This window comes from Gymnogyps californianus, chromosome 6 (genome assembly GCF_018139145.2).
Source record: "Gymnogyps californianus isolate 813 chromosome 6, ASM1813914v2, whole genome shotgun sequence".
Taxonomy (NCBI): domain Eukaryota; kingdom Metazoa; phylum Chordata; class Aves; order Accipitriformes; family Cathartidae; genus Gymnogyps; species Gymnogyps californianus.
The window spans coordinates 20,182,041-20,195,704 of NC_059476.1; the positions used below are offsets into that span (position 1 = coordinate 20,182,041).

Sequence of the window (13,664 nt, forward strand, 5' to 3'; positions counted from 1 at the left end):
CCCTCCACGTTTCCCACGTGCCTGGCGTCAGCCCAGCCATCGTTTAAGTCAGCCCATACCTGCTTGGGTACCGGTGGGCAAGCATGCCTCACCTGGGCTAGTCTACACCTCGGATGCGGCTGAGGGGAAACACAGTTAGCACTGTTGCTGAGGAGGGTGTCTATGGGTAAGGAGGAAGGTTTAAATGAAGGTGTGGTGGTCAGTATGGGGCCGTGGGAAGAGGGATCGCTGGAGAGGAGGGGACTTTCTCCCCTAAGGCAGACCGCATGTGGTCTAAGATACTTGTATTTAGCTCATCCTGCAGCCCCAGGCATGGTAAGGGCATTTCCCTTCCTTCATTTCGTTGTGTGCGTGGCTGTTCTGGCTGCTTGGCATCCCAGCCTTGAAGTACCACTCTTGGTGCTGGTGGCTGTGGTGTGGGGCAACAGGTCGTGGTCCTGGCTTTAAGAACGGGAGGGACTGATTCGGGCAAGCCATAAAAATCCTGTTTGGTCAAACACTTCCCTTGTTGCCTTGGATTTTTCGTGCAACACTGGTGGTTCCCTGAGTTTGGCTGAAAGTGTTATAAAATACAGACTCCAGTCTATGCCATGGAGGGATTGCTCTGTGCTCAGTGGGGCTGTTGAATTAATCCCATCCTGAAGCAGAGGTGCAAGGGACCCTTACAGTGCTGCAAGGATGTTGTCTGGGTAGCTAACAGTCTTCCGAGGGGAAGCGTAAGGGGTGGGTGTTCCTATTGTCCAAACACTGGCCATTCCAGGACTGCATTCCTGATGGATGGCAATAAGAAGATAACGTGTGGTTGCAGGGAACTCTGGCAAGTGGAGAGCCTATCTGATGAGCATTTGGAAATTGTTGTCTTCCATTAGAGAATTTGGCAATCCTTTGTAAAACTCAGTTAGGTCAGAGGTGATGTTAGGTTGAACATTAGGCTGATTTAGGTGTTCAGTGTGGAAGACACTGCATGTTGTGCTCTTTCCCAAGCAGTGTTCATCACTGACCTGAATGCTTCCCTGTGACCTCTTGCAGGGTGTGTCTGTGGCTGGGTCTTCTTGTACAGCACAGGAAGGCCCTCTAGAGAAGTTTGAACTTGATGTCCTGGGGTGCCTCTTGGTGGCTGCTTCCAAGCTGAGTGAGCTTAATCTCAGACCTGTGTCCACACAACCAGGTTTTGAGGAACTGCTAGATCCCCTTCCAATCATCTCCCAGAAAGGGCAGTCCCCAGTGTCTGCCCATTGCTTTCTTCATTTGGGCAGAGCCATGTGCTCCGGTTCATGGAGAATCTGAGTTAGTTCATGGTTAGTCCTGATTCTGCAGCAGGGAAAAGGCACCACTGGTGAGGGTAGAAGGAGTTTGGTGTTGTGATTCTCTGTTTTCCCTCCCTTGCATTGTATGTTTTGTGCAGGGTCACGCTGTCAGCTTCGTTGTGTGCATCTTGTCTGAATGTTAGGTGGTGCTGCAGAAGTGTGAGTGAGAGCAGAGGTGAAGGGCTTTGCTGCCAGACAGTTCAAAGAGGCGCTCGCTTCCTCTTTACCTAAGCTGGAATTCTTGGTCCTGCTCGCCCTCCCTTCAGACCTAGAGCTCGTGTTTGTATTGGGTGCGATGTTTGATGCGCCTGTGCCAGGTCTGCCCTGCTACGTTGTGGAGGTGGGCTAGGTCTGTTCTGCGTTCTCTGGGGCGGTCAGGACACTGGGGTTTGTAAATAATGTGGTGTGAGAGTAGCCACTTTGCAATCTCTGTGTCTTGGACTGCGACCCTCTCCAGAAGTTGTGAGCTCAGGTCGCAGTGGTACCACAGGCTGCTAGAAAAGGTGAGTCATCTCCTTAGCATGTGTTTTCTATATTGCATCAGACAAACATGTTTTGCTTATATATTGATGTCTATCTCCCAGATTATCATTAAATGAGTTCCATTTGCCACAAGTCTTGATTGAGGAATCTGGGCTTAAGTCCCCACTCAGAACACCCACAGTGCCTGAGCTACCCTGTCTTGGCCTGTAATGATGAACACTTTAATTTGATCTTTCACCTCCTGGAATAATCTTGTAGGTGAGCAAGTGGAACACACTAACACAGTGAACTGAGAAGCTAGAAGAACTTGAAACAACTTCTTTACTGACAGTGCCAGGAATATTTCTTGAGATGGATGCTGTCGTCGTTTGTGTGCAGGCTGCTGCTTTGTCTGCATGTCCTCAACCCTCAGTTGCCGGGTTATGAGCATGAAGACAGTTGTGCCCTTTGTAGTAAGGGGGTTAATAAACCATTAGTTAGTGTAAGGGTAAGCGAGTATCTGCATCTGTCCAACAATCAAGTGATTTCTCTCTGACATAGGTTTTCTGATGTTGGATTCCTTGGCATTTGGGCCATTAAAGCCAACTACTGTCTGCTTAGATGCCAGGGTAGTCTTACAAGTGAAGGCCTTTTGGGTCTGGCTTGCTGCTGTTGGTAATGTGAGGAGAGGAGAACAGGCAAAACACTCTATCAAGAGGACAGAGGATTTAATTTAAACAAAGATCAGTAATACTTCAACAGAGAAATTAGTATCTCCCATTTTGGGGTTTTCATGGGATAACACCTCTGTCTCAGGTGGAATATGTGGTATTAATCTATAAGGGAGGAGAAAATGAAATCTTAGTTCTAGCAAAATCAGTCCTATTAAGGCTAAAATCTTCCAAAACAAGTGGTCCCTGAAGTGTTCCTTCTAATATGTTTGTATTTTCAGCAGTCATCCCCATGTACCTCAACTTCCTCAGAGAGACTGCAGTCACCAAAATAATGTAACACCATGGAAAACAAAGTAAAAAAATTGCAAACAAATCAACAGTGGTTTGTAAACCCCTATACCAACCCCTATACCCATATTATACCGCTAAATAGAAATCTTTGGGGTTTTTACTGGATGAATGAATTCCCTGTGTGAAGCCTTAAGGGTGTTTTCTTATTAGTTCAATGATTTTCCAATACATTTTCTCAGTTGCATCAAGGCCCCAGATGAAATCAAGATGTCCCCAAGCAGGAAAACGCTCATGGTAAATGAGATTAGTAATCCGAGGAAGTAGCTTTGCGATGTCTTTTGGATCTGCAAATTTGTCCTTTCCACCGCTCCAAACAGCAATTGGTGTGCTTATCTTCTCTATCTTGTACACAGGAGGAGTAGACTGTAAGAAAGGGAGGAGACCTGAGTGAATGCTGTTGTATCAGAAGTTGTGTTTAGAGAAAGGATCCTGTGCAAGCATCTCTCTCTGCCTTGTGTGCTCACTACAGTGAAACAGTAAGGATGAAGGTCACCCTCTCAGTGTTTATTGCTGCAACCCCGTTCCCTGTCTACCGTGAAGAGGAATGATCCATCCTATTCCTGTGTCTTTCAGTAATGCGTGGCTAAGAGTTGTCCTGCAGATCGACACGTGCTTGTGCCCTTCAGAGGTGGGGATAAGGAAGGAGCCGTGCCTGTGTTTATCAGGCAAGGCCTGCAGAGTTGTTGTTCATGTGTGTCCCATTTTTGGCTTATGTAGGGTCCTCTTCATGCTTTTGTGGGGCGTGGAGTGAAAGACTTCTAGTTGTATTGTTCCAGACTTCACTTGACACTCTCCCTAGGTCACGGGGTTGCTACTGATGGAGTAATATGAGCATACTTGTCTTGCCTATCATCACAGAGGAAATCAAAGAAACACGGAAGAGTGGAATGGAGATCTTCTGAGACCCAAGCCAAATGACTTAATGCAGGATGGTTATTTGTCTACGGGGTGGCGAGGGACCATGCGCAAGACGCTTTTAAATTGACCCCTATTATCTGAGGGTGGTTCTGTTATTTTTCTCGTTGCCTGCTTTTTTGGGCAGTGTCCTAACCGTCCAAAGTATTGGGAATAGAACATTGCCCATTCCAAAGTTTAAACTTCAGTATTTAAAGACCGTATGTGTGGATGGAAATCTTTGGAGTCTTTCTCCACCTGTAAAATAATGTGCCACCCATAAAATAACCTGCCCTGACTCAGAAAAGCTCATGACAAGTCAACTGATCTGATCAAATCTCAAAAAATTGCCAGGCAAGTGATCAGTGTTGCAGGAGGAGCGCAGCATTTCTGCGTGTGGACTAGGCAGTAACCAAAGCTCTTAGTGACCAAGTTTTGTCTGTTGCCTTTTTTCCGCACAGGATACATTAGTTCGCCACAGCAGTAGTCTCCACTGTGCTGTACTGAATCATCTCTTCTGTTTTATTTTTGTGGTAAGTAGCTTCCCAAAACCAAGGTATGCATTTCCACTTTCCCCGCCCTGCCTCCCTCCCCCCACCCCCCGCCCCGGTCTCGTGTTTAACTGAAAGGCAGACCTTGAGGATTTTTGGGAAGTGAAGAGCTCCATACTCATCCAGTCCTAGGACTTGGCTGTGGCTCTTAGCCTTTTGGGAATGGCAGGTTAATTGACATGTCATTGGACACATCCCTGCATCAGTAGGGGAGGCAAAACGAACTTCTCTTAGCTGTCTGCAAGGATCTGTCTATGCCTTGTCTGCGAATAGACACACTTTTACCCTTCTGAGTATTAGATTCAGGTGAACCATTACCTCAGACCACTCTCCCCCTCTTTAGCACTCACAGGTGCTAAAACCTGAGTTTTTCTGTTGTTAGTTTTGCCAGGACACAAGGATGAGTTCTCAGGAAAACCATATTGCCTTACCTGGTTGTATTTCTTCATGTTTTCCTTCGAGCCGTAGTCATAAGCTTGAAATTGGTCTGCACGTGTTATCTATTGATATTGTAGCAAGGACAGATAAAATGAAAGTGTTAAGAGACACAGCAGAGTGCAGGAGGTGTTTTCTTGCCTGTGATTGAAGCCAAGGCCCAGGCAGTGGACGGGCTTCCAGGGATACTGAGGGTGGATCGTAGGGTGAGTGGCTTCATCGCCTTTCCCCTTGCTGACATTCTCTCCCGATCCTCAGCCACCGGTCTGGGCATGTTTTGTTATTAAAATTTTGCTTGACTATCTTAGTTAGCTAAAGTTGGGGTCCCTGTTTGTGACGCGGAGGTGCATCAGGGCTATTACTAGTCCAGTGGAACATATGATACCTCCTCACACACCTCGACTTTTGTGTGTCAGTTTTGTCTGGTCTGCTCACAGTAGTGGCGACGTTTCCAGAGGCTCTGTACTTCTTACGAGAGTTTGGCTATTGGGAGCAGGGTGTGATTAGCTTAACACTAAACTGTTGTCTTCTTGAATGTGCCTTGTCTAAAAGGGAAAAAAAAAGATAATAAAAGGTGAATCTGTCTCACTGAAAACATGTGTGCATTTTTTTAATGCAAACCTTTGAGTAACTGAGGATATGCTAGAAATCTGCTAGCTTGTCTCTGTTTTCTGGCTCTGGGTGCTGGTGGTCTGGATCCTGGGAATTTTCGTCAGGGGTGTGTGCAGGAGCATTGCATATATTTCAGTGTTGGCAGAAGCGGCCACAATTCTGTGCACACAGAGTGATCTGTTCTGAGCCGACGCTCTCTTGCCCTGGTCTGATTTGGAGCACAGGCAGATGAAGCGTAGGTCTGAGAGTGGCGTAAGATGGCAGCAGAAGAGGCAGTTCCCCACTTGGCGCTTGTGCCAGCAGAAGCGTTTGTGTGGTTAAGTGGCTTTGGGAGGTGATCCAGGCTGCAGCTAACCCTCTGGGAGAAGAGCTTTAACCTGGATCACTTCTTTGTCTGGCTCATCCCCTGGCTGCTCAAGTTTCCACTCTCCTCCGACTGCCTGCCAAGGGCCTAGACCATGCTTGCGTTCACTTCTGCAGGGTTCAAGGCAAATGCCTTCATAAATAAAGATGAAGGCTGGAAGCCATTAGAGCCCATCATGCAGGGAGGCCTGATGTGCCCTGGGGAAATCTCAGTGCCTGATACCAAAGGGGCAATTCAGGTAATGGTCTGGTGAGCCATGGGAACAGTGCTCCCTCTGTGGCAGGTGCTCACGGCAGCAAGTGAGAAGATGTGATGGGCAGTTTCCCAGATCCACCCCCTCTGGACTTCCCTGTAGGCTGTCGGTTGCATAAAAAGCAGTACTAAGAGTCTGTTTATATGTCAGTATGCAGTTATACCTGATGCCAGTGAATAATGTTCTGTACTGATGTTCCAGCAGGGTAATGTCCTACGTATACATCCATTCGACTCTGGAGAGAAAGCAGCAGTGTTACAAAGGCAGTGATTCAGTGCTGTGACAGAATAAAGCTGTGAAGGACCTGAGCAACATAGTGCTGCTGTGTTAAAACCCCATTTTAATAGGAGATTCTTCAAATATCAAAAAGAAAGTTAGGAGAGACTCACAAATATGTGAGTTTACAGTAGGAAAGAGTGTGTAGGATTTTATCGCTTTGAGAGAGTCTTTCCCACATTAGTGCTTAGTCATATGGAAAACATCATTTGGGGACTGTGTATGGCCTTTGTTTTTCCCAGTTTCTGTAGTTTGTGTGATGCTTTTAAAATAGTGCTGTGCTTAATCAGTAGAGGAGGATTGTTAATAGCCTGTCTGCTCAAGCATAGTGAGGCTACATGTGTGGGAGCTTTTTATGGGAACACTTGTTAAATAGTCTTGAGTATGAGAGATCAAAGCCCCCTGGAGAACAGACACGTGGTAAGTCTGCAAGATAAAAGGTAGCAGCCAGAGTAAAGGAATGAGATCTTGCAGTTGAGAGAAGTGTGAAGGCACAGCTTTGAGTATTGGCTGGAAATGTTTTGATGTGTAGCAACCAAAAAGAAACAATCTCTTATGTTCAGGTGATCTGGATGTCTTCCTATTTAGGAAGGAAAATATGAATTGTGCAAAAGAAAAAGATCTTTCTCCATCCATTTGTCCAATTTAAACAGCTTTGGTATCTGTTCAACTTTTCTTTGGCTTAGCTGCAGAAGAGGGGACACTGAGGGACTTCATTGCAAGATGGGACCATTCTGAATTCAGCCTTTCTTTCTTGTGTGATTTGAATGTGTCAGGTGGCACATCTCGTCATTAGCTGAGGTCCTAGTTGGCATTACTTGAAAACCCCAACACATTTCTCTATGTCCCTGCAACTGTATGTAGACACAAGGCAGAAAAATTGTTTTCCTTCAAAATTACTTTAGCTTTACTTGTATTAGGGCGTTCTTGTACATGCTTACCGTGTTCAGATTTTGTATCCTGTCCCCAGCTACGTAGCAGAAAACACTGCCACAAACTTTTCCCAGAGATCTGCAGATCTGTGTTAGAGGCCCTTGCAGCAGTTTATTCTGGTGAAGAGCTCCTTTGCAGCCAAGTAGTAACTGAGGGGAGGAAAAGTGCAAAACTTTTTTTTTCCCTTGTTGCAGGATTATTTCATACAGAAAACTGTCACTCCCTCTTCTCTAATAGCCTTGCCTCTTAACTAAGATTGCTGAAACTGCTTGCCATCCCAGTATCCTTTAAAGTGTGTTCTTCCCAAGAGCCCACCACATGTTCTTCCTGCTTCTTATTATTAGGCATGAGTCCTGGAGGTCACTATCCATCTGGTTTTAGTGCAATGACCTCAGTGAGAAAGGGCAGTTGGCTGCACTCATGACTGCAGAGTATAGGAAGTCCCCTTTTGCCCTAATATTTCTTCCAGGCAGGTGCACAAACTGTACCGTGAGTATTGCTACTAAGTAGGGAGCAAATGAGAAGGGCGTAGGGCTGGATGCTCTATAGTCACATAACGGGTACAGCTCGGATGGAAAGAGGATGTGCTCCTGCAGTTTGACATAAAGTGTAGCATGCAGGATTTCCACCATTCCCAGCAAATTCTATTAAATTGGCAAATTCTGGTGTGAAATAGGTATTTCCCTTTAAGTTTCCTTTATCGTTTTACAAGTAAATATTTCACAAACATAAATGAACTGCCTGTCTAATAAAATTAAGATGTGAAATATCTTATTTGTAGTTTTCTACTAGTGCTTAAGGCTAGATTTAGTAGACTATGTTAGACTCCTTTTATTCTGGTATTTGTGAGCTTCCTTCAAAAATATTTGATTTAAACAAATAATGGTGAAAGTACGCCTGTTATCTTAAAGAAGTTGCAAAGGAGATACCTCGTCAAGCCTTACAGCTTAGCTCTGTGGAAAGTCTCAAGTCTACCAGCACGGTCAGCAGGCTGATACACTGAATTCATTCTTAACTCATCACCCCCTTAAAATCAGTTCAGGTTGAGTGAGTCAAGTAGAGGCAAAGCAGACAATTATGTCTTTTAGAAAGAGGAATCACATACCCTGATCAGTGATTGAGGAAGATGTATAAAGGTTATCAGAGGACTGGTAGCATGTGTGATTGTGGCTACTGGTCCCAAAGCAAAGAACACTTTAACTTTTTGAGCCAACTCTGGATAAGTAGAAAATGCTACGAAGCCTGCAAACACAGAAGACACAAGTCAAGTTAGTGAAGAGATGTCCACAGACCAAATAAATAAAAAAGCAGTAGGCAGTGAAGAAGTGAGACTAGATTAACAGCTCATTGGCTGTTGTCCATTTCTGCTGCAGACCTAAGGAAAGTGTTTGATTCTTGGAACTTTTATTTGGGAGACAGAGTTCGTTCTAAGGATACAGGTTCATTAGAGCGTGTCCATATATTGATTTTCTCAGAACTGACAATTTTGTGTTAAGGCCATTTTTGGGGGAGAAGATGCTTTAATCAGATTTTCTTAATTCATGTTCCCACTAAAGTTCACCAAACTCTAATAAAATAATGAGTTTTTCAGCTTGCGGTCTCTAAAAGACTGTATACGTTTATGCTGGCATGCAATAATACAATAATTATCTGAAGATTAAGAGCAGAATTTTTACTTGTAACTAAGCACAAATCCGGGTGAGAGTGAACGCACACATAAAGGAAGAGTGTGAGGAAGGAAGCAAGGAAGGAAGGAAGGAAGGAAGACCAAAAAGGGTGCATCCCATCCTGTTTTCTGAACATGTCTAAATTTCTCCACTGATGGATTTGGTGAGAACTTTAACTGGTTGCCTAAAACATAGGTATCTAAAGACAAAGGAGGAGATGTCTTGGCCTGAATTATTTGTTCTGCAAAAAGACCCTTAGAATGCACGTTTGAGAAGAAAAGAAAATAATTGTCTAAGAATGTGGCCACATGCCACTTCCCCCCATTTTCTCCTCTGTTTCTGAGTTTATTTTTGTAAAAGGGCAATGGTACACCATGGCATAAACCCCAATATCTACTCATGGATGTTATATATAAATCATAAACACTAACACTAACTGTTTTGTACCCAGGCAGTCCTAACATTACCTGCGGTTGAACCCTCTGAGTGACCAACATAATATAAATCCTTCTGTCCAGTTTTATTCATGATGAAGTACAGCTCTGCTGGAATATCGTATTTACCTATCTCATCGAAACTACAGGGGAGAAACACAAAAAGTTAGCAGATAATTCAGCTATCACAGTGTGAGTTACTGAATGTCAGTTTTGTTCATTGCACAAAGCAGGACCCATTGCAAGACGAGGTTGCACACATGGTCTGCATTCTTACTTGAGTTGGGGAAGGGGTTAGAGGGACGCAGCTGTACTGCCAGGCTGCCTGATGCCTTGGGCTCTCTGTGGAGAAGGTGCCAGTTTTGTCTGTTAGCTGAGGCTCTTGAAGAAGTGAATTTAATCATTGCTCTCACCAGCATGGCTTACAAAAAGTATTTCTCTCTCAGTTAACCTCAGTTGTGATAGATCAGATTTCTAGACTGAGCTGAGCAGTCTCCTCTCCTGTCTGCAATTGAGACATGGTATCTGGTGGGAGACTTCAAGGTTACAGATGCCTCAGAGTTTTGGAAGTCTTTTCCCCAAAGAAACCAGCACTGTGTATGGACAAAGGTGACCTGTGTACTTCCAGCTTTGCTTCTGTATGTGCTGGTTCCAGAAGGGCCTGTCCAGATCACGTAGCGAAGCCCTTCTTATGACCCCCCTGACATGCCCAGAAGTGGCTGCATCTGGTGAAAAGAGTTAGTCTAGTCTCCTTAGATGTTGCATGTCCCACTTGAAGTCAGATTATATGAAAACCACTAAGGTTTTCATATAATCCAGAAGGGGATTTTTTCATATAACCAGAAGGGGAAATGTTCTGCATCCCAGTATTAACTGTCCAATCTTGCTAGTCCCCTAAAAGTTGCTTTCTTCAGTAATTCTTTCTCCACAGAGTACCTGAACTGCCAGAACTCTTTCTGGCAGGTCTTAAGGGTCTTGTGTTTTAATGACCAGGTGTTTCCTCGGCTGTTTCCCATCCAGACGTCATAGCCGGCATCTGCGAGGATGAAGCCTAGGCTGTTGTTGGGCTCATTTGAAATCCAGTGAATAGAATCTCCTAAAGTACCATGGTGTAGCAAAACTGCAGGCTTTTTCCCTGAAAAAGAGGATTTTCTTATGCTGTAGTAGTAAGTAATGTGTAGTTAAAACTGGGATGCAGAGTCTGGTTTTGCAGGAGTTTTTAAACCTATATACAGAATTCAGGCCACATTCCTGGCTAGGTGCTGTTGCTGAGACGGGAAGGTGTGGAACATGCCATTGCACGTGCAAAGGGGAAAGTTGGGGGACCCATGTAAGAGTTGGCTCTCAGACTTTCTTTATGTAACTGTGTCACACCTGTATTTTGGCTGTTCCTCCCAGCAGGAATTCTGAAAACACCAAGAATGTATCCGTCCTCTGTGGTAACTTGATATTCCTCGCTGGGGTATCCATGATATCTGATAATTTCACTCTGTGGGAAGCCAAAGGAGAGCTTGTTAACATGTATTTACAGTGTAGAGATGGGTGGAGAAGGTGTCTAGAGGCTGCTTCTGTCCAGGAATGTGAAGCTGACCAAGAATGTGGCAGGAAGATGAAAGTGATAACATATTGCTGGCTTTTTCTCTACTGCTTTGTGTTGTACTGGTAGGAAGGGACCCAAAAGAGATTCCTGCAGGACAGCACAACCCATGCCTCTCTTTTTCAGGGATGATCAGACATATGCTATAACATAACCATGGAGGCGGGCGGATGCAAACAGCGGTGAGAGCAGTTGAGCTGTGTTTGTGTGATGTGGTTTGTGTATGCTCTTTAATGCTTCATCTCTCAAATTGAAATACCAAGAGCTGCGTTTGCTCAGGCAGAAGCACCTAGTTATACTTGCAGCTTTCCTGACATACCCCATATTGCTTAGGTTTTGGCTAGGTAGTAATTGGTGTAGCACTGGCACCCAAGCACTACACAGCCTTATATGAGTGGCAGGAAGACAGAGTTCACCTGTGCAGTAAATGAGACTGTTCCTGGGCCCTGGAGCTTGGTTATATGTGCTGTCATGTGTTAGGACTGTCCTGGGAGTAGCTTTTCCCCGAGCATCCCAGTGCTCTCCACCACTTTTCCTGGATGCATCTTTGTTTTAGACTTTGGGGATGATGCTATTAAACAGCTTGGATATAGCCATCCTGCTTCAGAGGGTAACCAAGCTGAGCAGTGTGGATGTGGGCTGTTCTGTGATGGTAGTGCAAGGCCCCGGGCCACAGGGACCATGGCTGAGAATAAATATTACAGGTCTTGTAAAAAGATGCATCAAAGTCTTCTTCAGACCTGCTTAGGTGGTAGTTGTCTGGTATTTGACCCCATATTATGGGACAAAGCAGAACTGTATTGAGTGACTAAGCTTTTGGGAGATAGTTTGTCATGTTTTGCAAGGCTGACACAGATCGTACCTTTCTACAGATTAACTATGTAGCAGTATCTGTATAAGACAATGCCAAAAGCTGTGGGTTTTGGGCCATCGTGAATCCTTTCTTGCAAAGTGTGATTAGGCAAGCCATGCAGGCAAGGCAAACAAGGGTGGAGCTCCTGTCACTAAGGAACTCATGAGACCACCTACACCTAATTTTGCATGTACTGTGAGGAAATCGGTGGTGATTCAGAGCAAGGTGTCTTGGATTACTTTTTGTTGTGAGAATCTGCTGTTTGAAGAAGGGGTTCAACCTCCCTTGCCACTGTACTGAGCAAACAGGTTGTTACAGAAGGGGAAGACTTTACTTCCCTTGAGACTAGAAACCAGCCTTTGCCTCCACTGCAAAGGAATTCTCTCTCTGGCAGCTTGGACTGTTTGGATAGGAGCATCAAGGTTTCTTCCAGGCCGGTGCTCCCTGTCGTAGTGCTGGAGGGATCTTTGTCCTCTTGCCAGGTTCGCACTCTTCCCTTCTTTGTGCGGTAGCCCAAAATACCAACATATGTTGAGAAAGGTGGCTGCAAACAAGTGTCATGAGGCATGGCCCAGCCTCGTGTTCATCATATATCTGTTGGGGCTCACCCTAAATGCAGGCAGCGAAAGTCTGTTGTTCAGTTTGGCATGGACTGGAGCGTGTAGTCTGTGCTCTGGCCACAGTCCAGGGCTGAGTCCTGTTGCCGGGGTCAAAATTCAGTAGCCTGGATCTCCAGTGCCCCTCAGGAGGTTCTGGGGAGTTGCCTGGCCTTGGAGCCAAAAGTAGCAGCCGGCACTCTCCATTGCAGTGCTACGTGTCTGTCCTCATGCGGTGTGCAAGAGTCACATCTGTCCCTGGCACATTCAGAGCCGGCCCTCGTTGCAGCGGTGACGCTAACGCAGTGGTTTTGGAAAAGGCAGGTTGGGAAAATGGGAAATGTGGAAGGGGCCCTTCTTAGCCTCCTGACAGGGACTGTTAGTGATGGGCAGTGGTAGTGGTACGTGGAGAGACGCTTTAGAAAGAAAGGGAGAGAAAGTGACCCAACTTACAACGTTCATAAAGCATTCGGGGTTGCGAGTCTTCCTGTACTGGCTTGTGTCTGAATTCAGGGTGGAGGGTGTTGTGAATCCTGCTGAAAAGGCGATTCCTTGGGAGCAGAGCAGCACGAGGAGGCACCACATCTTGGGGCTGCGTGAAAGAGCACATGCAGGGGGGTTTGTGTTAGGAAGAGAGTGCTGTGGAATTCCACAGGAAGACCCAAGTGGGGAGTGTCCTGAAGGTTGCCCAAGGTCTGTTCCCCAAGGTGGTGCCAGCATAAGTACCTGTGTGAGGAGGGACTGCCTACAGCTCACCCTGTTTAACAGGCGCCAAGAGTTAGTCAAAGGATCCAGGAGGATGTAGAGCCAACCTGAGGGAATATGCTTGTATGATATCGGTGCTAGGTTGTGCCATGAGTTCCTTCCTTTCTCTCTCACATACAGTCCTCCCTATTGTAAATCTGTGTCTTAGCCGCCTGGAGGAAAGACTGCTTTTTCATGGTTTTTAGGGGTTGACTGATGGTCACAGGGAAGTTTTTCTGAATAGAAATTGTAGAGTGCAGTCTGTCTAGTTAGTGCCCTGCTTTTTGGCTGTAGCCAACTTTGTAATCAGCATAGAGGAAACAGACAGGTCATAAAAACAAAGTGTATTACCTGACATATCATGTGGAAGATTTTTAAGATTTGGAGAACCTGGAAAGGATAGCCAAAAGATTTGTTTTCTCTGAACTTCTTCATGAGGGAGGGAGTTCTCAATTCTTTAAATTTTTTATTAAATCCATCATACCCCTTGAGTCACTACAACATTTGGATTAAACCAAAACTGGGATATACCCTTAATTTTAATATTGGCATCCAAACTCACTCTAGTCCATCCACTTTGTAGGAGAATACTTCCATTCTTCTGTCAATAGAACAGAAATCCTCCCACCTGTGTGCTCTGGAAGCACAATTTTACAGTAGA

General features: G+C 45.3%; 1 protein-coding gene across 1 annotated transcript; it reads right to left on the bottom strand.

The window, feature by feature from the left end:
• Positions 1-2,923: 2,923 nt before the first annotated feature.
• On the bottom strand, positions 2,924-12,856 carry LOC127017564 (lipase member M-like). Its single transcript, XM_050898693.1, has 9 exons — positions 12,713-12,856; positions 10,588-10,702; positions 10,150-10,348; positions 9,247-9,356; positions 8,218-8,354; positions 7,121-7,261; positions 6,067-6,138; positions 4,671-4,739; positions 2,924-3,157 (listed from the first exon to the last, which is right to left on the bottom strand). Exons 1-9 carry the CDS (start codon positions 12,842-12,844, stop codon positions 2,924-2,926), a joined length of 1,209 nt encoding a protein of 402 aa, XP_050754650.1. The 5' UTR covers positions 12,845-12,856.
• Between the last annotated feature and the right edge of the window lie 808 nt (positions 12,857-13,664).